Genomic DNA, 25,350 nt, shown 5'->3' on the forward strand with positions numbered 1-25,350 from the left:
AGTAAGTGTTGTGTCCCGGTGTATGCATAATGTGTAAATAATGTAAATGTGCGTTTGTTTGTTGTACCTGGTACATGTACATGTATTGTGATATTAATGGCAGACTTGTGGAACCTTGTGAGGTTGGAATAGCGCACACACACACACACACACACACACACACACACACACACACATTTAAAGCTTGGGTTTAGCCTATGACATCAACATCTAAGTTGCATAGTGCTTGTCAACAGTACAGGATTCTCCTCGTTACAGCTGTACATATCCTTAGGGCTGGCAGGTCTGTTACATCAAAATTTCTTTATAACTGAACAAATGAGGTATAGAAAGATGTACTTTTGATAATTTTGGGACCTGCAATTTCTTTATAACTGAACAAATGAGGTATAGAGAGATATACTTTTGATAATTTTGGGACCTGCAATTTTACTTCGTTGTAAAAGAAATTTTGCTTGTAACTGTACAACAGGAGTGCACTGTACATGTGAAAAGTCAAATTAGAACTTTTGCCATTGTATTTGCAGTACATGTACAGTTTGATTTCACAATACATGTGCTCTCAACTAACCCTTTCTCTTCAATATCCACAAGATTTTTGCTGATATTACAATGTAACATGAAAGAGTGTGTTGCAAATGCCAAATAAAATTCTCTTTCACCACATGATATAATCTGATAGACATATGTATTTAATCATCCATCCAATTACATTTGCAATGCACAGAACATTGTGAAAGTTACCATTGCACATACACTTGTGCAATGTTAAAGGGGATGGCTAGTAACTGATCAGTAGGAATCAGTGGGAATGCTGGGGATGATTGTTCCAATTCTTGTGGAATTCATTTACGAGTACATTATATATCTATTGTGTGAAAATTATTTGCTTCAGAATGGTCTCACATTCAAGTAATGTGCAGTTTAATGGTTCCAGGCTGGCATGCCTGTACAGTGACGGGGCAATTGAACCGCACATTACTTGAACATGAGACCATTCTGAAGCAAATAATTTTCAAACAACAACTGATATATAATGTACTCTTAAATGAATCCCACAAGGATTGGAACAATCATCCCCCAGCATTCCCACTGATCAATTACTAGCCATCCCCTTTAACTCTGACTTGATAACATACACAAACCGTACATACAATTGAACCTAATACTTGCCAACAGACCCTTGTTTACGGCCTTCCCTTCCATCCCCAAAATAAAGATGATGCTCATTATGATGACAGTGATATTGATAGTTATGAGGTTGATGGTATTGTTGATGACGATGCTGATAAGCAAAGGATTTTTTTTTTTTTTTTTTTTTTTTTTTTTGGGGGGGGGGGGGGTATGCTATGGTGTCAAATCTCCACACAAGGATCCGCAAAAAATGTGTACATTGTGTATGGAATGAGACCAAGAGATGGCAATGCATGCACATGGTAAATCCCCGGTAATCTTTTATGATGAGATTACTCATATCTTTCACAGAATGCTACATTCTCAAGTGACTCAATTTGTCTAATATGAACTAAAACCTCGGAACAGTGTGTATATCTCATTTGCACAAGAAAATATATCTCGTTATTTTCTTGTGAACTGTAGCACACATGTAATCCATGATCCCTGCTATTCTTAGAACTGAACATACCCTCACCTTACAATCATGAAACATGTGTCACAAATACACTTGAGCATTTGCTTTAAAAAAAAAAAAAAAAATCAGGATGTCCCTTTTGCTTACTCTACTGCATGTGTGTGTACAACGGAATAAAAAGGTCTGCATGTAAACATCATAGCTCATAATCATTGGTCACAAATAGCCATTTTTTCTTTCAATACATGTATCACAACTTTTATAATTCAAACTTTATGGTGTAGTATCAACACTGTATACACAGTTAATTTTGCAAGTTGACTGGTCCTCACAAAAGTAAAGTGTGCATGTACAGTGTACATGTACAACGTATTGCTTGGCAGGGGGCGTGGGGGGGGGGGGGACTAATATGTGCCATCTATGATAGAACATCATGAGAATTGGGGGAATGAGATCTTTCATTAGAAAAAAAAAATCAATGACTGCTACAGAACTGGTACTAACTGTATTACAAATCTCACCTGTACCATCTTTTCTGTGTTCAGTACTCAAAGAATTCTGCTTCAAGTGCAATTTTCTGAAAGATAGGGGAGGGGATCTACTTTAAACCAGACTAATCAAAACTAATAAAGACCACGTTACTGACTTTGTATGACACCATAATTCCCTGGGTAAATATATCATTATCTTGAGAAATTTCCATACAAAAAGGTATCTACTGTATTATTACCAGGTAAATTGATTACCAGGTAGATTGTACTTACTACCTTCATTTCAGAACCCCTCCACTTACATACCATGATCTTGAGAAACGTTAATCAATTACTGTATGCATGCTCATAGGTACTACGAGTATTTACTGTTCACTGCAACAAATGCAGGTGCAAATTCTTTGTTGTGGTCACTTCACCAACCACCTGCCGATGCCTGAATGTAGATTACATCAGCATCAACTCGAGTGCCTCACTCTCTTTATGGAGTCTGATGAAATTTGGTGAGACAGAAACATGGAGACGATGCTTCCCAGCAATACAAATCTCCAGTCCATCGGCACGACCATCTACCGAATACTCTTTTTTTGTGAGGTTCTTGGACAGTCCGTCAATCATCTTCAGGAGACATGGCACATCCTGGATGCTGTCCCAGTTGCTAGGGGGCCTTGGCAACACCAACGAGGGCAGGTCTTAGAGTCCTCTCGTGCAGCTTGTAACCCACCTTGGAGACCACGGCGACGCTCCCTGGTTCCTTGTCTGGCACTGGCAGCTCGAAGAGCGCCTCGTGGAGGTTGGGATCGAAGGGCTCGTTGTTGACGGGATTTATTTGAGTTAGATTGTGCTTGCTGAAGACCTGTCACAGCCACATGAGAGGCAGAATGTGTGACAAGAATTTGTGATAGCAATATGCAGACACTAATTCCAATACATTCAAGCACAATGGGATGCTGAGGTGGATGCTTACTCAATATCCACATTCCAGATACATTTTCAGTGTCAAAGACATGCTTACACATCAATTACGTTTGAAAATGATCCCAACAGAATACCCTCATAAAATCAAACTGCTACTTGTCTCGCAACAAGCAGTAAACTACATTCAATGTTTTGAATTATCAGATAAATTGAATTATTTTGCAACATGATATATTCCTTATTGTCCTTTTGTACTTGGCATTATATCAATCTATGTTCACTGACTTAACGAACCGAAATATACCTGTAGATAAGAAACCATACCTCACACTATAATTTATCTTTCAACACATGAACATACTACCATTTGGAAAATTCCTTTTAGCATTTGACATTCTCAGGCAGTTTCCAAGAAAATTGTGAGCTTTTTGAAGTTCTGAACTTCACTGAAATAAGGCAAATGGAATGCATTTTCCCTTTATTTCCAAAAAGATATGATGCATTATACAGGTACATCTTCCTTCCAACCCAAGTTTGGAAGAATAGTAATGATGACAAACAAATATGACATGTACCAAAAGCAGAGAAAGGACCTCACCTTCTGAAGTTGTGTCTCTGTCATCTGCAGACCTTCAAAGAGACCTTTGAGGTGGACGTTAGCGTCTGGGCCGTCTATTGCTTCCTGAGGTACACTAGAGGTAGCCTTTCCCAGGATGTCGGCAACTTCTAGCAGGTCTTTGCAGAATCCTGAGATTGCATACAGTTTGGCGTCGCCAAGTTGCTTTGTGAATCGCATCCGCACATTTTCAGTCTCTGCAAGAGCGCGCTTGTATTTGTCCTGGAGGATACATGTACATTTGAAGAGGGATTATCATGGATTTCAGACCAACATTGTTAGTGGTTGCTTGTAGTTGTGTTGAATTTCCATTTGTGTGCATGGATTCACAAAAGAACAAATATTAGAGGGATCAATAAGTAAATAAAAAAAAATATATCGTCGTTGGGGCGACAAGACCTCGTATCTACAAAATGTCCAATGTTCAGGAGAGCCAAAAAACATGGCGGCCAAAGCACTGTGGCGAATGGGATAGCCTTTCTTTTGACATGCCGTGGTAGCTTCATTTTTTTAGTAAGACAGTTGGGATTTGGACAGGACATCACTTAATCAATTATTTGACCATTACAATGTAATAAAAAAAGTCATTTTCACCAAAATTGCAGATACAAGGTCTTGTCACCCCAGCGATGATATATTTCTTGAACTATAGGGAAAGATAACTTCTAGAGATGCAGTAATTAGCACAAACAAGCTTGATTGGTTACAAGTACATAATGCTGCTGTTCATGAACATGTTATGGTCTCATTAATGACTAACTCAGAGTAAGCACAAGCTCTTTTACAGAACCTGCCACTTTCAATATACAGTTCATGTACTAAGCATTGCCAGGAAGGCATCTTCATTCCTTGGTCAATAGGGACATGGGCATTTTGTCAACTGATACACATGAAGTATGAACCCACAAGAAAACTTTGCATCTCCCATTTCAAATTTCACAAGCTTATCCTTTATACATACCACACTGCTTTCCCGAAAATCAATCACCTGTTTAGTGTATTACTATCTATGGAAACTGACCTCCGTTCCATAAAACAGACAAACAAACAAACAAAGACAAAAAAAAAAATACTGTTTGCTCTACTGATCATCTATGATGTCAAACCAAGCCAAAAAGTGAACAGAGCTGTATAATATAATGCAATAAGACCATTGGCTCCTATCTTTTTCTCTTTTTATTTTTCATTTGCTTTGTTGTTGTTTTTTTTTACCTAATAACAAAGGACAAAAATCACAAATCCTCTATTCAAATACAACATTCCTGTATATTGGACATGATTCTTTCTCAGTCATTCTCTCCTTGATGGCCAAGAATTTATCATAGATGTGTTTCTGATTATGACATAACAGTATTCTAGCCAGGCTACATAAATAGAGCTGCATCTTATGGCATATCAGCTACAAACAGGTTATTTCTGAACACCACAGTGCCTCAGAACTTACTGTATAGTCTGCAACTTGAGCCACAAGCTTTTCTTTTTCCTCAATCAGCTTCTGCTCCGCCTCCGATAACTTGGGCTCTTCTGCAGCTCTGTCCTTAGGATCCGCACTACTGGCTTCTTTGGTTTCAACAAGTAGCTTGCTGCAATCACAATGTTCATGTTAACAGGTTATTGCATTGTACATGTACAACTGTACGGCATTAAACTAAGCATCTTAGGTGATGTCACATACAGGTACCCCATACACAGTACTTGCACGCAGGATTTTGATGAAACAGTGCATACTTCAAGAAATTCCAGTTATATCAGCAAATACTGTGGGTAGTGTGTCAGTGACATTCCTAATCTTTTCCTAATCTCAGGAATATGTACCCTGTAGTTAAAGGGGAAATCCAGTCCAAATATAAATTAGTCTGATAAGAAAGAGTGAAATGTTACAAGTTCAACAGTAAAATTTTGATTGAAATCGAGTGATCTATGACCGAAATATTGAATTTTCATAATTTTTTTCTTACATGATCATTGGAAAATTGTGAGGTTATGACATGGTTAGCTCACTCATTTGCATATTCATATCCACTGTACAAGAACTGTTTTGCAAAAATTAGCATAACTTCAAAATGTCATAACTTCCTAATTTTTCATCTGATTTCAGTCAAATCTTTACTACTGATTTGAACTTGTAAGATTTTACTCTTTTTTTATCAGATCGACTAACTTATTTTGGACTGGATTTCCCCTTTAAAGTACATAATGGTTGTACTGTAGTCCAGTCAAATTTTGTTCTTGTTAAGATTACATGTATGCACATGCAATGTACAATTTTGTATGTAAGCAAACAGAAAGAATTTGCACCAACTTTTAAGCTAAGACCTCGGCAATAAAATACATACTTCAGGTTTTGTTGTTCACAATCTTGATCTCTTAAAGGAAAAGAGAAAAGAAGAAAACGACCAGACCCCTCCATTTCAGAAAGGAATAGTAAAAACAAACATGGAAAACACCCAAAATTTGTGACATTAAACATGGTTGATTGTTTGTATAATCTTCTTAAATATCGCATGTGTTCCCCAAAGCAGCAGCGAGAGGTTTTGGAAAGCATTGCTTGTAATCTGTCAACTTGAAATTCATCAACCCTAGGTATGTTTATGTTTTCAGAGGTATTAAGCATCCAAATAGTCACTCTGCACTAATCAAAGGTAAAAGCATAATGCCCATATTTCAACCATAACGCTGTCCAAAATTAATAGAAAATGAAACAGGCTATGCAGTATGCTTTTGCAAGTGGTCAAATTTTGGTATGGGATTATCACAGCGATAATTTATTTTGGAATTTTGTGAAATTTATGATGTATTTAAAAAAATCAACATTGAGAAAAAGTAGTTTGATAACATACAATGTACATTGTACGTGTAGCTTGTGTAGTGTCTGAAAACTGGTGTTTTTACTCTAATTCAACAGACCAACATTTTCATTGCATTAGCCCGACCAGATGCCGTGCAAGTCAGACGGAAGGTAAAGAGCATGCTTATACAGTACATAATATTACAGAAGGTACATTTGTGATAAGTCCATGTGCGTCCATGGACAGCCTTCGCGATAAGTCCATAGAAAAAAAAAACAAATGACACTTTCTAGCGCAATCCCCGACTGTCGAGGTTCATCGTTGCAGAATTCAAAATGGCACGTTGACCACTCTGCAAATTATGCACGCGCATGCGTGGCTGGAAGTGCAGCGATCTACTACTACTAGTATTCGCAATTGCGGGCGTGTGCTCTTTAGTACAATCTAGCTGCACGGTCAACAGCGTGACCTTTAGAAGTGCATTCAGATCGCGTGCGAACTCCCGATTATCAGATTTACCATTTGCACATTTAATTACATGCTCCATATAATCTTTGGGACCTCATTTTCGGTAAGTTGTGAAATGCGTACTTGTATCAGTGTATGTACATCATACATCTATATGTCGATAACATAGTTACAATGTAGGCCTATGTACTGTCTACTGATGTAGTGTCATTAGTCTAATGAAGATTTAATACATTCAATGAGTTTGAGGTGACAAAAAGTGATTTTCAACTCCTTATCAAAACTCAACACAATCGTAAAATTCGCGCTGACTGAGCTTGCTCTGTGTTGCAATTGCGCATGCGCCGATGCGGCCATGCGGGTTGTCAGTTGTAATGTTATCAATATCATGCATGAACTTCAATATTATGATGAAGTCAACATCTGCAGCTGAACATGAAGAAATAAATTCTACGATAGCGCTCGTCATTCAGCACTAGATGGCGCTGTCGCGCATGTACATCGTTTTCTACACACGCAGTGTGCTCAATTTCTGAGCCCATTCGCGACGATCGCTAGCTGTAGCAGTTATGACAGGGTGCATTGATATCATTCTTTTCAAAAGTAATACGGCCGTACTGCAAACAACATGTTCGAATCACAAACCTGAACTACTTTTGCCATCCTGTACGTGGGTTTGCGGCTGCTACCTATCGCTAGTAGCCCGAGGAGGACGATCTGTTTGGCATGCTAAGTCGAAATTTCGCACTTATTTGTCGTGACCTTTGGTGTATTTTGTACTTAATCCACATTGCGCAAAATATGGCAGTATCGAAACTTCACTTTTTTCAAAATTGAAATGTTTTCTGATTTTTTGAAAGGAAAATTTATCGAGCGCAAGTTAGCGCATGTGGCAAGAACGGTACACGAAATGGATCTTGCAATGCCTGTTTCAGTGAAATTGGCTGCCCGATCGGAGCCCGGTGTAGAGCTTCGCGGTTGCTGCCGCGGGTGTCGCAGTGGGTGTTGTGTGATTTACGACTACCCGCAGATGCCGCGCAGGCTGCGCGCTGGCTCATCGCTAGCGAGCTCTTGTTGTTACGATGATGGGCGAATCAAAGCCGCCACTACAATGGGAAAATCGGGTACGCGAAAAGTTAGTAAAATGTGAGATTTTTTCAAGAAAACGAAAAAATAGACTGATTTAAACACTGTTTATGTCTATATCACGTATTAATCTACGGATAATTGATCTCATTTCATGGCTTGATGTACATCTGATTTTCGGGTGGTGGTGGCTATCTACGATCTAATTTTTCCCCAACTTAGCATGTACAATGACCAATGTACTTCTTCGGCCACATGGACATTCAGTCTCAAATAAATGGAATCTGATATGAATACAACAGTAACCAATATGTTGCATCATCATTGACCGATCATGCGTGCGATAGTGTGTGCACGTGCAGTGTGTGTCGTCGCAGCAGCAGCGCAGCGGGAGAGACCACGTACGATCTTGCCTCACCATGCACGGCCGGCCGGGATGCGCAGGCGAGGTGGAACTGTGCGATACACTTAATACAGTTTACAGCACTCCTCATCACCGATTACCTCAACTGCATAAACTAACCACTCTTATTTTGCAAGATTAGTAAATTTACAAAATAAAATGAATATCTAGTGTAACAATACGTTGACATAATTACCTAGAACAACTTAGTCTTCTTCCCAACGTAGTATTTAGATTAGAAAATTGAACACCGCACAGACGTATCCTCTGCGCTCGTGAGACCATGGTGGCTGCCATTTTGTAATAATGATTGCGTCATGATCCTTCCCATAATGCCCCGTACATCCCAATCGATCACAGTGTGAACTCGATCGACATCCGTTCGTGCGGAATGATAACAATGATAATGTTCCAGTGAACAGTCACACACGCACAAAATTCTGCTTAAAGTTATTCTAAAAGTGATTGATACGACATCTATCTATGCATAAACAGATTTTTATCAACTATGATACGAAGTTATTGAGGTTTTTCTGTTTACATGATGGAAGAAAGGATCCACATATTCTAAACTATATTCAATTCGCGTTGTGTTATTGTCAATCCAAAATATGTGAAGCGGCATGGAAACGTATCAACATTCACCGAGCTTGCACGGCAACCCTGTGTGTGTGTCCTACAGATCCTACAGCGTCGCGTGCGTATACAGTGCTAGTGAAGCCTGTACACAGACGTAGACCTACACTACCCAAACAATATCGTGTATCAACACATTCAAGGCACGTCTGTTTAGAATCTACATGATCTAGCACAGGAATCGAGACATTAAGACAGCATTTTGCGAGCAATACGCCGAATTCTAATCCAATAAGCTCCAGCTTGTGAAGCAGTTATGACAGAGGTAAGGGGTTACTAAGACAGACAATATTTACCAGCGGAAAAGAAGCTTTATTGTTACAACTTATACAAGTAATACAACAATAACATGCTAATTCACCCAGTTAAATGAAAAAAGGGGACCTCCGGATGATTTTCAAAATTTTTCATTTGAACAACTATCTAAATTAGTTACACCGAGTAGTGTTAGACACAAACTAACCTTTAATTTGTCATTATTGCTCATTCTGATGAAAATTGAATGGAGTCACTTTTGAAAAATATAAAGAATTAAAAAAAATTACTAACGTTATAGGGCCTAACGCTTAACGTTATACTAACTTATAGTTTCTAACTTGCAACAGTTAACGTTAAGCCTAATTGAATGAAGTCACTTTTGAAAATATGCAACGTGAGCAGAGTAGTGTTGACATTTCTGTGCAACATAAATTGTAATAGAAAAACGTCTAACTGACGTTAGGCTGCTTCCAATTCATGATTTTTCTATTTCTACTTCTTCAGGAAGAAGGAATCGAGATGAAATAGAATTTAAGAAACTAACAATACAATTGGTAGGTTAACGTACCGGTATGGTTGGGGCACCACGTTGGCAGGGCACCTTCCCATCGGCACCCTGCGTATCATGTTTGCGTATAGAACGAAAAGGTACGCGCGGGATTAAGTGTCATTAGCTATAAAGTCAAAGACAATAAAAACGAAGAAACGAAAATCAAACTCAAACAAACCAAGCTAAAAATTGCACATCCGCTCAGTACATGTACGACGCATGGCTGTGAAATTCACGTGTATTACCTATGGCCTGTGAAATTCACGTGTATTACCTATGCTGTGAAATTCACGTGTATACCTATGGAGGGGAGGGGGTGCCGATCGCAAGGTTCTCTTTTTAGCTGCGCGAAGAAAACGGACCGCACGCACTAAAATTGCGCTATTTTAAAACGGAGATTCATAATCAACGAGACGGTCACGACATTCAAAACTGTAGTATTTATGGCATATTTGAGGTAAGAATTAGGCGGATTTGTGTTATATTTTTAGAATAAACAAGCTACAGATCCTTAGGGTGACGATACGTGGTACCCCCAACCCTACAACTGTATAACGTTAGAAATCTATTGATGGATTGTAAAGAAATTATTTTTTGTTTCGTTCCAGAAGAATTTTACATTGATGAGAATGACACGCACTTACCATTTACGGATTTACATAATGGACAAATTTGTTGACTTTTTTTTTTGTATTTTTGTTTCCTTCCTTCTTAAACATAACTGCATCTTTATCTTGATTTGTCAGGAGAAGAAGCGAGATGACAGTGCGGGGAAGGACAAACCGGCGATTGAGGACAGTGCCTTTGAGGCACTGGAGAAGGACTTCCAGGAGGTTCTCAATGAGTTGATGGGCGACCGGAGCCTGGAGAAGTTTCGCTCAGAGTATGAGAAGCTCCACCGCGCCCTGAAGAAATCTCACGAGAGCGAGAAGCGGCTGATGCAGAAATGTCGGGAGCTAAACGCGGAGATTGTGGCCAACTCGGCCAAGGTGGCCACTGCTCTGAAGCTGTCCCAAGAAGACCAGACAACCATTGCCCAACTGAAAAAAGTAGGCACAATATTGTGACATTTAATAATGGGATACTTGGGCATTAATGTTTTTTTTGTTGTTTTTAAATATCAATGAGTACACTGTAAATTTTAGTATGCATACATGTACTGAACAGAAAATGTGGAAAATATACTACAGGTACTTAAAATGTAATCTCAACATTTATATAATCCAGTAGGTGAGGAAAAGAAACCAATGTAGAACCAATGAAGTTTTGACATACAGAGTTGTCTATTCATCTCCTCACAATTGAGTAAAAGATACATGTACATTGGTATCATTACAATATACTGTAAAACATGATATTTTTGCGGCATGAAATTTTTGTGAATTGGAACCGACACCATTTTTCGTGGCATAAAATTGTTGTGAGTTACCTCTAACATTCAATGCATAGAAATAGTGTAGACAAGAACTTTTGCCAGCATTCTAGTTTTGTGAATCTTGGCTCTTGCGAAAATAGAGTGCACACGAATATTCCTCATTTTACAGTATATGTTCTGGTTATTGTTCTTGTGGTTGTTATATTAAACTGCCAAACTTAATTAGTGATTGTGTTTTTGACAGTTTAAGTAATGGTAGAAGATCTGTGTATGCCCGTAAAATAAGAATCACTCACTTTTGGCTTCATGCATTAATCGTTTTCCAATAATTCGTTATTGCCAGGAAATCGAGAAAGCCTGGAAGATGGTGGATGCCTCCCAGGAGAAGGAGCAGAGAGCGAGGGAGACCATTCAGTCCCTCAAGCTGGAGATCACTAACCTCAGCCGGCTGGTGGAGCAAGGGGCTGGACTGACCATGGGCCAGGAACACAGGTGAGGTCTGGTGCAGTGGCAGACCCAGAGTGTATTTGTGTGTGTGTTTGGGGGGGGGGGGGGGGAGGGGTGGAGGGGTGGAGGGGGTTGTCAAGTAAACATTGCTCAGATTTTGAATTGAATGGCATTTGATGAGTTTTTAGCAACAATCTCACTCACTTTAGAAACAAAGGTTTTTTGTCGTCTTGAAGCAGGCTTTCTTTGTTGTAAGGTTCAGGTTCAACCTTCATGCAAGCAGAGATGTGGACATACAGTGTATACTTTGTTTTCTGATTCTTAACAGGACTTGCACTGTTGAAACCTGAAGTATGATTTGGGACACAAAGATTTCAAACAGAAAAATGTACAGTCAATTATGATAAAAATGCAAAAAAAAAAAAACAAAACAAAACAAAAAACAACAAAAAAACGGTTTACTTTCAAAGGGCACACATTCATTCTTTCCTCTTTGTAGACCTTTGTGCTTGAATCATGCATAGCAGTATTATTTGATGTAATTATCAAGAAAGTTGTGATGATTGCTCTTTGCAGTGTGAATGAACTGCTGAAGGTGAAGGAAGATCTCACCAAGGAGCGTGACGAGCAGCTGGGGGAAATCGTCAAGCTGCGAGACTCGCTGGCAGAGGCTAGCAAGAAGCAGCAGAAGGCAGAGACGGACCGGACTGAGGCAGAGAATAAAATTGCTGAGGTACAGTGTAAATGCCTGAGCCACCCTTGTCTGTAGTCTTTGTGTTTTGTTAATTTGTAACAACTCTTATTTTCGCAAGGGTTTAATTTTCACAAATTTTGTGAATCATTGTTGGGCGGAGAATTTCACAACACTTGAAAATGTTGCCACTTGATTTTGATCCCATAAAGTGACGGAGTAAATAGACAGGCATAAATGCACTTACAGTAGCCCAAAGAGATTTTTCTCACTACCTGCGTATTTAAGGTCTTTGCGATGGCCTTGGTGTCAAATGACGAAAATAACATCCCTTTTAAATGTCTGTGACCTCATTCATGAAAATATCTGTTTGTGAAACTAATGGCTTTTACAGTATATCAACTCACATCTTTTATGTTTCTTTTCCCATTTCAGTGACAAAAACATCAAGATTAGGAGTCACAGTTATCAACGCAAGAACATTCTTTTCCTTATACTCCTCAAACTCTATAGCTTCCTTAGCTGTCTAGTGTATATCCATGACACAGATTCTGATGTAGTGTGTATTCAAGACACAGATTTTGGCTTTACTTGAGTTAGAAACTGTAACAGATGTAGTGCCTTTGCTCTTAAGATTATTGTATTCGTAAAATTTCTCCATGCTCTATGAGTGATCACTCCTTTGGTCTCTTCTTTCATTCCTATTATTATCAATGCATGTTTTTATATTTCCTTCAGCTCAACCAAGACATCCAGGTTCGCAGCAATGAGGCCCAGCGAGAGCAGCGGCGGAAAGAGAAGCTGGACCGTGAGCTGAAGCAGTCCAAGGTGGAACTGGAGCAGAAGACCAATGAGATCAAGGGCATGCAGCAGCAGGGCCAGCGTTACCGTGATGACATCAGTCGCCTGGAGACACAGCTGAAGGAGCAGAAGGTTGGTGCCTGTCAGCTTTAGTCTTACTGACATTAAGATATGCATTCTCATACTGACTTGTATTACTTTTTGGGGATGCGTGAGAACATTATGCTGTGTAATGAATAACACATGCTTTAAATGTTTTAAGAGAATAGAAAACTGGACAGAATTAATGTCAAATAGTAGTAGTGTTCTCCAGAATTCAGCTCATTTCTCTACAAACATACAGTAGATGACTGGTTTTAATTGTACTGGTTCCCTTTTCTGACATGTTTGGTAAAGATATAGATCAACAGTTGACAAACGCATTTGTACGCAGGGTGAGAATTAGTAAAAAATTTGTGACAGCACATATTCACCCCTCATTGATAATCTCTTTCTTTCAAACATAATTCTGATGCAGCTTCTTGTCTTTAAAACGTTTGGAGGCAATTCCATGATTGTTGTTCGTCAGAGCAGAAATGGAGAAGACCTCTAATGCTATTTGTATAAAGGCTTTTAAATAAAAATTGTAGAAATTGTAAGATTCTGCAGATTAACAGTTGTTTTAATTTTACTGCATTTACAATTTGAAAGGCATCCAGAATGAGTAGAATGTAAATGCTTATATCCATTTCTGAGTATTAGTCTGTAAAGATGGTTGGTATCAATGCTGAACTTCAGACACAACCCCTCCTCCTTGAAAATACCCTACCAGAAACCTTTGAAACTGTGACACAAATGCACATGCAAAATATTGGCTGCATGAAATGATCATTTGAAATGTTCCATGTTCTCACTGTACTCTCAGATGCTTGTGGGTAAGAATGTCCCATTTTAGACAATGTTTTTTGTCACCGTAGATTCTCTTTGAGCGCACCCAAAAGGATACTGACATCCTGAATGCCAGGTTCACCAAACTCCAGCAGGACTACGAGACCCAGCTGCTTAACTGCGATGGCCTGGCTCAAGAAAACCAACACAGGGTCAATGAACTGAAGGTAAAATAAAGCTACCATCTCTACCTCCCTACATTCCTGGGTATCCTGACATTTGAATCATATTACTTTTCGGTGAAGGTGTCTAACTAGGATCCACAGTAGCAGGTTTCTCATAGCATGGAAAGACATGTGTTGTATCTCTGGCTACAACTCGTGTGTATATTTGGCATAATTGAACTTGGCAGCTGAATAGACATGTGGCAATTTTAGCTGTATGTTGTATTGAATCTACTGTATCTATACTCTGCAATTAGTGTGCTAGATTTTGTGTATCCATATGTGGAATTTCTAGGTAGAAAGTGTACTGACTGTCTTGGTGTTGAAGGAAAAGAGAGTTTCTGTGGGAAAAAATACTTTGCTAAAATTCAAAGCTAAATTCTTCAGCAAAAATCCATGACTTTGAATAATGTGTAAGATTGTTCTTGTGTGTGTCTGATTGCTTCACACTTGATTCCTGATTTGTTCACTCAAACCAACAAATGGCTCCATCAAAAAAGTATATATTGAAATACAATGTATATCAAAAGTATGTTTATGTGTATAGCTGCAAGTGAGTACATTATTTCGTGGAACGTTGCCTGCGTAACATCTTTTCCCCTGCTGGTTACTATGGCAATTAGGCAAAGGAGGAGGAGATTGGATCCCTGAAGAATGATACCGTGCGGCTGAGTAAGATGCGGGAGACCATCCAGCGCAAGCTGCGCACCGTTGAAGAGCAGAAGGGAGAGACTGAGCAGGCCAAGGAGACACTCAAGTCCCAGATTGTCGCCCTGGAGAGAGGTGAGTGTCCCAGCATTTGTTTGACTCTGTTAGTTCCTACATGGCTTGCTTTCGGCAACATACAAACTGCTGATGTTTTCCGAGCATAGTATATGGAACATCCTTTGAAATTGAGACAGGCACATTGACAAACAAGCCTACTTTAAGCCAAATTAATTTTTGTCATATCATATTGATGAGAAGAAGTGTCGGGTCTCTGTTGCAGTGTCGCCCTCCAGAAATTTCTTATCTAGCAGAGTAGACTCAGTTGATCTTGTCTCATATGCTCTTTGCTTATGTTCTGAAGCAATATGTGAGGCTCATTATCACTTCAGATATCATTCCTCACGACAACTACAATACTTATTCTCTTTCCTAATTGCTTTGTTTTGATTTGATTTGTTTTGTATTGAACACTTGCTATTGGGCAAAGCATTTATTACAGAAATGGAAATAACCAAGTGATTTAATCTCAAATGCATTTTCTTCCCACATTCAACTGAAACACAGAAATTGAGGCCAACAAGAGGCAGACTGAAATGGATCGCAAGGCCATTGATGACTTGGTGCGAGAGAGAGACATCCTCAACAAGAACTTGCTCAAGGTACGGTAGTTATATCAAAGAAAATGTCTGTCCCAAACTGATCACCATGAAGAACAGGATAAGCCATATTCTCTTTAGAAACATTATGTATTTGAATATGCAGATACAAGGAACATTGGTTTCATATATTGCCAGTACTTGGTGCATCTGGATAAATAAAAAACAAACAAACAAACAAAAAACAAAACAAACATAAGTCCTCTGTGTCGGGCATGTCTTGTCGCCAAGGTGCTTGTTACACCTTGGGTTGTGTATTCTGTCCAGAGGTTGTCAAAATCTGTCAACATACTTCCACTTCCATAATACTGCAGTACAACCTTCAAATTAGTGACCTAATGCATCCACAAATTGGGGAATACTTCATTTTCTTCTGAAAATGCACAGATAATCAGTTTGATCTACTGATGTTTGTTAGTTTGGGATGATTTGCCATAATGTGGTGTGATACTTATTTTACTCAATTCCATGTCTAAATCTTTTCATGTGTGATATTTACTCGCCAACCTTAGTATCAGGGTCTCTGCTTAAGACAAATATTGCAGCCCCTGTCTGTGTGAGTACATATAATGCAATTCGTGATGATATGCTGAAGTTGTCTACTGTTTCTGCACACTACAAATATTTGAGCCCCTGCCCTGACTAGAGTACATGAGCAATATGTGATGATGATGCTGAAGTTGCCAACCTCTTCCCAACGTACAGGCTGCAAGTGCCACCCAGAAGCAGCTGAACCTGGTCAAGCTCCATGAGCAGTCCAAGAAGAACCTGGAGCAGGAGATTGCCAACTACAAGGAGGAGGCCCAGAAGCAGCGCAAGATCATCTACCAGCTGGAGAAGGAGCGCGACCGCTACATCAACGAGGCCAGTGACCTAACCCAGAAGGTACATCTCGGTTTGATTACACCAGTATCAGACTGCTCCTACTGACAAAATATGAGAAGTGTTTGAGCTTTCTCAGTTGAGCATTCCTTGACTTTGGTGGTGGGCATGTTAAGGCTTGACAGCGAGGGTCATCTTCATTCAATATATCTAGTACTAATATCCAAAAGAAATCATTCAAGTGGAAAGGAATTCAAAAAGAAATAAGAAGTCTTGTGTAAGATGGGAAACCCCAGATCTAGTTACCATGTGACTTCATACCTGGGATGATCTATAAGGACAGAAAGGGAGTCGGAATTTGAACTGATGTACATTTCTGTTGATACGAGAAGTTGCTTGAACCAGTAAAGTGTATGTTTCATGTCATTTTTTAAATTATATCAAGTTAGATCATGAGAGATTAAGGTCACTGAAAATAGAAATATCAGCTAGATTTGTGAAGATTGCTGTGTCATATAAAATGTTTGACTTGTGGACGTTAGTTTAAAAATATGTAAACTGCATTCGATAGAAATGAAGATCTTCGGCTATCATGATATTGTTTGATGTGATATGGCATCTTCTGTGTTAATGTGTAAAGACCTGTATGGCACTTGCATAGCACAATCACAGTAATGTACCCTGCATTACCTATCATCTGTGACAGACATAGGATTTGTTGAAAACAAAAAAATATTCCTTACAGAAAGAATGTATCATGATCTTGAAAGCACACAAATGCCGATGGCTAAGAAGCAGGAATGAGAACATGATCGGAGCGACTCAGAAAGAATGAATAAGTGTCAACATCCACATAACAACTGCTGCTTGTAAAAGATTGTCAATAGACTATGATATTTTATATTTGGTGGGTTGTCTGACCTTTGACCCTGGCAGGTTCTGCAACACATGGAGGATGTGAAGGTGCGTGAGATGCAGATCTTTGACTACAAGAAGAAGATCGCTGAGGCCGAGACCAAGCTGAAGCAGCAGCAGAACCTGTACGAGGCTGTCCGCAGTGACCGCAACTTGTACAGCAAGAACCTCATTGAGTCTCAGGTAGGTTTTCATGTTGAAGTTCTGCTGCTTGCTTTTTTAGCTGTATAAACTATTTTACGTCATTGAAATACTTTTCCTGAGTGTGAATAGAATCACAATCACAGTGTGTCCAAGAGAAGGAACAAGAATGTTCCCATTTCTTGTTTTCATGTAGTCAGACGATATAGTGATCCACAATCACTTCATCTTTATGACAGTTTTGATCAGTGGATTGACACAAAAATCTTGAAATCAACATTCCCTGTGCACGTAACTGTAAGTGCTCCATCTATTTCTTTCATCGATAAACGAGCAAACAAACCTGAACACATGTAATATGGAGACAGCAATGTGGATATGGAGTTAGTGTATTGAATATTGAAATTGTAGACTTGTTTAACTTTGGAGGTTTCACCTGTTGAATAATTTCTATGCTTTTACACTTAAATGACCCAATATGAGAGTGCTTTGCTCTAGATTTCACAATAGGTGTTTCAGTGAATGCTATGTGTTATCTACTGACTCTAAAACAGTATAATGATGTCTTTGACTTCAAAGTTGTAACACTACCCCTCCCCCACCCCCAGTAGAAATATTGAAGTGATGGGTCAGAAGCCCTGTCCCGCCATTGGTAACAACACACTTGCTAAAGATGAAGTTTTGTGTGGTCTTCTCTAGGATGAGATCACAGAGATGAAGCGCAAGCTGAAGATCATGAACCATCAGATTGACCAGCTGAAGGAGGAGATTACGGCCAAGGAGGCTGCACTGGTCAAGGAACATCTTGACCACCAGAGGTAATGACCAGTGGACATCTTGTGAGCATGTACTCCCAGGGTCATTTGTGGCACTTGATCACAGATGTGATGCATTCTTCTAAGATATATCTTGTGTGATGATTAAGATAAATACAGTCAGATAACTTTACACCTTTTCCTTGACTGAGCTTCCTCTTCAATTTTCAAAGAAAGTACTTTGCATTCAGACAATTACGTAGTGTTTATGACTGTGTATAATCTGTTGGTGGAAATGGAAAGCAATGAAATGAAATGAAATGAAAGTTTACATGTAACTTCAAAACTGAGTTAAATGCAAATCTGAGTAATTCTGAAAATTGTCCTTTGCCTAATATAAGGATGACGTCATTCTGCTTACACTATATACTATCTGACACAAAGCATTTTTGGGCAGACTTTGATTAGTTTGTTATCTGGAACTTTGCCGAACAAAACAATTTTTGTGTTATTTTTTCCCCGTGATATAAATTTTATCAAGAAAATTGACATTTCATTGTTCTAGCGTAGCATATTATCAGATAGCACAACACTTGCATACAACTTCCAATGACAGCAGTTGCTGCAGTGGCGGCAGTAGGCAGCTATTTATCCGCTATGAGCATTTGATAGTTGTCACCATGGTAAATACTGTAAAACGAGGAATGTTTGTGTGCATTTTAATTTTGCGAATTTCGCGAGAGCCAAGATTTGCGAAATTAAAATGCATGTGAAAGTTCTTGTTTACACTATACGCATTGAGTGTTAGAGGCAACTCGCGAAAATTTCATGCTGCAAAAAAGGCTGTCGGCTCCAATTCATGAAAATTTCATGCTGCAAAAATATCTTCTTTTACAGTACAATTCTAGCTATGACTCTGTACCTTTTCATGAATGGGAAATTGTCTTTTCTGTTGTGTGTTGTGCTAGCTTCAAAAATGAAACACTCAAAATGCATCCCATCATCACTAGTCTTTAACCTGCCTTCCTCTCCCAATGTCAGAGTTGAGAAGGAGAAGGAGGCCCTCAAGGCTGAGTTACAGCGCATGAAGCAGCAGGCAGCAGAGAGCAAGGCCTACATTGAGGCCCAGGAGGCTGAGGAGAGGAAGCTCCTCAAGATCATCTCTGAGGCTGACGCTGAGCGACTCCGACAGAAGAAGGAACTGGATCAGGTACGGAATTTGTTAAAATTGTCCCCAAAATTAATAAGCCAATGAATAAACAAATAGATAAATCAATAGATAGATAGATAGATAAAAACAACTACAATTATGAACAAAACTTGTCATCTTGTTGCGTGAATCTGGAATGTAGTCCAAATGCAAAGCTGTCAACTCTATATGATTTGCAAGATGACTGTAAAATGGGATTAATTTGCCACTCTACAGGTCTGAAGTCAAAATTTCCCTTATCATACTGTATTTTGCGCATGAATGCATGATAGAAAGGTACATCTTTTCTTTATTTCAACATCCTATGTTTAGGATACATCAGGAAAGTATTTTTCAATCAAATAAATGCATTCTAGGTTTGCTGTTGGGGATATTTTCATTAGCCTCACAAACTTCTAACACCCCAAAAACGCCATGTGGGCATCACTACTGTCACCACACCAGGGTCAATTTTGAGATACCAGCAAGGGTTGGGTGTGGCATGCATATGAACCACACCCACCCACAATGTGAGCATGCATGGACATCACCCATACAGGCCTCCTCAAACTTTTGAAAATTTTGCTCCTTTGCGCAAACAGGTGATCAGCGAGCGCGACATCCTGGGCACGCAGCTGGTGCGACGAAATGATGAGCTGGCGCTGCTCTACGAGAAGATCAAGATCCAGCACTCCACCCTGGGCAAGGGAGAGCTGCAGTACCGCCAACGCTTGGAGGACATCCGCCTCCTCAAGCTGGAGATCAAGAAACTGCGCCGGGAGAAGAACATCCTCAACAAGAATGTCGCCAATGTCGATGACCTCAGGTAAGACCATTATAACCAATGACTCATAATGCCTTTTTCGAAAAGTTATGTATTCGCAAGATAATCAAAGTAAAGCTTCCATGATGCTGCCTCAGTACCTGCATTTATTGTGAGTTTGAAGGGTTGTGAAGTACTCGAAGTTTATAAAACAGAGCCTTTTGTGTCCAGTAAAGATGGTAATGCGTATGTCCTTTCATGACTAGCATCAAATTATGGTGTATGTGAAATCAGACCTTTTGTCTAATTTTTGTTTCATACTTAGTTTTTGGCAATATATACATTATTTTAAATATTTCTCTTCTTTTGACTTTTTATATATGTACAGATTAATTTTGTGTTTATGCCAGACTAGATGAAAAGGTCAATGAGTAAATGAATGAATAGCTCATTTGTAGATTAGAAATTAAATACGAACAACTGTTAATTTGTACAATTTATATTTTCGGCAGTTTAAGTTCCTTCAGCCAACATTTGATATCAAACTGAATTGACACAACAAATTCCTCAGGTTTCTCTGCTAACTCCCCACTTCAAATTATATTTTTGATCGTCCTTCCTCTTCCTTTCAGGCGTGAGGTCTACCATCTCCAGCGTGAGCTGCTGCGAGAGCGCACCCGTTGCAAGGCCCTGGAGGAGGAGCTGGAGAACCCCATGAACATCCACCGCTGGCGCAAGCTGGAGGGCTCCGACCCCAGCACCTACGAGATGATCCAGAAGATCCAGACGCTGCAGAAGAGGCTCATCCAGAAGACGGAGGAAGTGGTGGAGAAGGAGCTCCTCATTCAGGTCAGCATCTCAGAATATGAAAGAATTAACCATCTGTAACTTTTATACAGCCGGGGCCTGTTGCATGAAACTATTAATCGGAAAGAACTCCGGCTACTTTTTACAGAGAGCTCTTTTTCCTGTGTTAAAATCTAAGGCAAAATTGTGTTATCCTGAGCTTTTCATTTCTTACCAGAGTTTTTCTTAGGTAAAAAATTTCATGCAACAGGACCCTGGTCCTAGGAGATTGGTCTTATTATATTTTGCGTGTTACTGTACGAGCTGAAATTTTCGCGTACAGATATTTTCGCGAATTGGTCCTTCGAGGATGTTTTCGCGGTTGCGAGGGTCTAACTGAACTTACTTATTTGCACGTTGTTATTTTTGCGTGTTGTTATTTTTGTGATTCAAAGGCGATTCGCGAAAATAAAACCACCGCGAAAATTTCAGCTCGTACAGTGCCTATCATATATTAGGATGGTTAGATGCATTTACAAATGCTACTGATGTTCTTACTAATATGATACATGTTTATTCTGTTCCAACCATGGACATGATGCAAAGCTCTGATTTCTTTATGTGTTCATCCCAAAATTCTTTATTCATAGATGGAATTTGTGTGTAATTAGTTTTGCACTTTATAGATTTTATTACCTTCTCATGTGTATTTCTGTGTCTTACAGGAGAAGGAGAAGCTCTATGTGGAGCTGAAGCACATCCTGGCCAGACAGCCGGGGCCCGAGGTGGCAGAACAGCTCCAGATCTACCAGCAGACCCTGAAGGACAAGACCAAACAGCTCAAGGTAGGGGATCCATAGAATAACCCCCTTTCCTTCTTCTTCCCTCTCCCCTGTCTCATATCTACTTTTCTGTATTCTGGTACCAGTTCTCAAGTACTATAAAAGTGGAAATTTTCCCGCATTTTGCAAGACCAGAAACTAGTAAGAAAATCAAAGCACACAAATATTTTTGAGTGTTGTATGTGCAACTTTTACATGTCTGTCTTGATTCCGCATGATTAAAAAATCCCAAAATTCATCCTGAACGAGAAAAATTTTCTTCGTTTTTTATTTTTAAAAAGTCACCGAGTGAATTTCTTCCTAGAGCGCTCTCAAATTCTCTCTCATTGTACTATTGGAAGACATCCTACATTTCCCCCTCATTATATAACTATCCTAGAAATATCAAAAAGTCAAATGAAGTTTTCGCCTTATAGTTGATGGAGACTATATTGCTGGAAGAAGTTGATGTAGGTCATGGTTTTCATAGTGTCTCACTGCATAGTTTGAGTACATGTTTGAACATATATGAGCCTTGGTATACAGATTTGCATATATCCCTTCACTTGAGAGCAATATGTATCATCCAGTGTGTGAACACATCCATTTGATTAGTGGCTCTTCAGTAGCAATTACAAAGTGCCTTAACATGCATAATCAAAAAAATGCTGGTATGTCAGATGATGATATCATGATACAAGAATTCAATTTGTGATCTTACATAGCCATGTTTTCATGTCTGTTAACCTGATGACTATGAGTATATAATGTATTTTTGTTTTCTTTTGTGCAGGGTATGGCCTCAGAGCTGAACATGTACGAATCTCAAGTGCAGGAGTACAAGTACGAAATCGAAAGACTGGCAAAGGAGCTGCAGGATGCTAAGAAGAAATACTATGCACAGAAACGCAAGGAGCAGCAAGCAAGGTGAGACACAGTAGACTTGAGTAGTAAAAACTTGGTCTTGATGCTCACATGATGTTAAGAGGAGAAGAGTTGCATATGTAATCTGTAATCCTTTGTGAGGTTTATAGTCTAGCTTGCTAATTCATCTGTAACCATGCATCATATCTGGAGTAGTTAGGTGATTGTACAAAACTCATTCCATATTCTGTGTGTTGTTGTGGTGCATGCATCATTGTTGATCTATACAACTAAGCTGTGCAAAAAACAAACAGACAACCCCCTCCCCCCCCCCAAAAAAAAAAAGAACAAAAAAATTTTCCCAGTAGATTGATTACATAGATATTTATAAATACCTTTTTTTTTTTTTTTTTTTGCATCTGCAAACGTACGTTGTATTTGCCATTCTCTGACTCTTCAAATCAGCATCTGGGCCCCATTTCACTAAAGATATTAGGATAGCAACTCTTGCTGAAATCGCAACTTCCCGTGACAAAAGCGAATCAAGAAGCTGGATTCTTGTCATTCCCATGATTGTTACCATCCCAACAAGAGTTGCTATCATAGCAACTTTAGGAAATGGGGCCTAGGTGTAATATTTTCAGAATTAGTGGGCTTAAATGATAGATAATGAGAGAATAGATTACAATTTCCCTTTGTTCTGATCTGCAAATCATTCTTTTTTTCTTTTTTTTTGTTAACATAAATTTACACCAATTTATTTATTTGCAGAGAAAGAGAGAGAGCCCTGGCACAAGCTGGAGCGCCCCCTATCCAACCACAACGGACCGACGGGCCTCGTTTTACGGGCGGGGGGTTCAACCTGAAGCAGACCGGGAAAGTGGGTGCCAGCTGAAAACCCCAGATGATACATTCTACCAAAGTTGACCATGCCATCAACCATTTATGTTAAACTCCTTTGTGCCCGTCTTCTCAAAAATGATATTTTTCAGTGGATTTTACATAGTGATTACATAAATGGATTTCACTGTATATTTGTGGGAACATAATGAAAGGATCAGACATTCAGCAGACTTTGTGGTTTTGCTTACATTCAGCAGGTTTGTGGTGGGGTTACATTTTAATATTGGAGTAGATTAAAACAGCCGAGTGAGATGTTGGGGGGGGGGGGGGAAGGGTAGTCATCAAGTTGATATGTTCATGCAAAATCAGATATATCTATCTCAAATAAATGCATGTTTTATACACATCTCAAATACACAAGTTTTTCGGGCATTCATTCAAAGAATACACCTAATGAAGAGGATATGTACACCAGTGGATATTGTATGGCCAAAATGATTACAAGACAACATGATGCTGTTGGACTCCATTTTTACTTTGTATTTGTTCATGTCAGCTTCCCATTTATTCATTACCAGGCACAGAAGCAGTGGTGAAACACAGTTTATTGTCTAAAACTACTGCAACCCATGTATTCTGTTTGCTATCCTTTACCTATAGTATACTAATACCACAAACTTTGCAGTATACACCTATGTGCCGTCCATTTACAAATACTAGTATGTCTCACCTTGTCTTTGTATTCAAAATTTTGACATCAGAATTCAAATAAAATATTTTCTGTCATCAAACTTTGATACTGTTTAGTTGTGCACTTATTTATTGGAAGCACTGTTCGCTATCGTAACCATTATTTTGCTAATTCAAGATCATTTGCTACAATCCCCGAATACACCATTTCCATCAAACAGCTGGAATAGTCTGGTTTGCAATTGAATGCAAGAACGGCGCAAGTCCAAATTTGGCTACCATCTTTGAAAACCCCTTGCAAAGTAATGCAAATAGGTACCGGTAGTCATTCAAATTATTGTTTTACATTTCAATTACATAACATTCCCAGAACTGAAAAATCACAACTACACATATTTGGATGTTATTTTTTTTTCTCTACATTTTTTCTGATGGATTTGGGTCTTTATTGTATTCAGGTATTCACTTATATTCAACACTTAACTGTTTTTGTAGAATATCAGTCTACAACAAAGATTACTTCTAAGGTGTTCGTGACAGCCACAAAACTGATTTGAGGCTTGCCAAAAAAAGCAGCAGACAACCGAGACAGGCACAGATTAAAGTGTGCGTCACTGGTCTAGACACATTGAATTGTTACAACTGGTCCTTGGGTGAAAATATCCATAGATATGCAGAATTATGGCGGCTTATAATATTCCTTATAGTTATCAAGCACAACTTACGGGTACATCCCTATTCAAAGAAGATTGATATGTTTGCAACATATCTTGCAACAATAGGCTTGGTTACTACTACTTTCCAATCTATGGATATTTTCCTTCCAGGGATCTAGTAATAAGCTATTCTATCTTCCTGTAGAAAGTCATTGCTTTTCAATCCACAAAGAATCCAAAGTAAACAATTTTTATTTTCCGTCTCGTGGACTTCGGTAAGTGTGGGCTTACAAGATAAAAAAACAAAACAAAAAAGAAAATGAGATACACACTCCTACGACCAGTGCAGCAACAAGTAACTACTCTTCCTTATGTATAATCACATGACAAGGGCACTTCAAGTTAAAAATAGTGGAAGGTAAATGGCCATAATGCCTACAATACCATTTTAGATGTACAATCAATTGTATACTAAAACTGCTTTGCAAAATCATCCAGTCAATTCTGTAGGACAAGTTTTACAGTAGAGT

General features: G+C 39.0%; 2 protein-coding genes across 2 annotated transcripts; one reads left to right on the forward strand and one right to left on the reverse strand.

Moving 5' to 3' along the window:
* Positions 1-681: 681 nt before the first annotated feature.
* Positions 682-8,659, reverse strand: LOC140241578 (grpE protein homolog 1, mitochondrial-like). The gene is made up of 4 exons (XM_072321312.1): positions 8,559-8,659; positions 5,061-5,199; positions 3,599-3,838; positions 682-2,938 (listed from the first exon to the last, which is right to left on the reverse strand). The coding sequence occupies exons 1-4, from the start codon at positions 8,657-8,659 to the stop codon at positions 2,741-2,743; spliced, it is 678 nt and encodes a 225-aa protein (XP_072177413.1). The 3' UTR covers positions 682-2,740.
* Positions 8,660-9,083: 424 nt separating this feature from the next.
* LOC140241567 (cilia- and flagella-associated protein 58-like) lies at positions 9,084-25,223 on the forward strand. The gene is made up of 17 exons (XM_072321303.1): positions 9,084-9,263; positions 10,553-10,855; positions 11,525-11,673; positions 12,205-12,361; positions 13,058-13,252; positions 14,077-14,214; positions 14,835-14,994; positions 15,484-15,578; positions 16,281-16,460; positions 17,334-17,495; positions 18,153-18,271; positions 19,250-19,418; positions 20,000-20,223; positions 20,793-21,009; positions 21,672-21,791; positions 22,561-22,694; positions 23,403-25,223. Exons 1-17 carry the CDS (start codon positions 9,255-9,257, stop codon positions 23,524-23,526), a joined length of 2,655 nt encoding a protein of 884 aa, XP_072177404.1. The 5' UTR covers positions 9,084-9,254; the 3' UTR covers positions 23,527-25,223.
* Positions 25,224-25,350: the final 127 nt, after the last annotated feature.

The sequence above is a fragment of the Diadema setosum genome, chromosome 18 (assembly GCF_964275005.1).
Source record: "Diadema setosum chromosome 18, eeDiaSeto1, whole genome shotgun sequence".
NCBI lineage: Eukaryota > Metazoa > Echinodermata > Echinoidea > Diadematoida > Diadematidae > Diadema > Diadema setosum.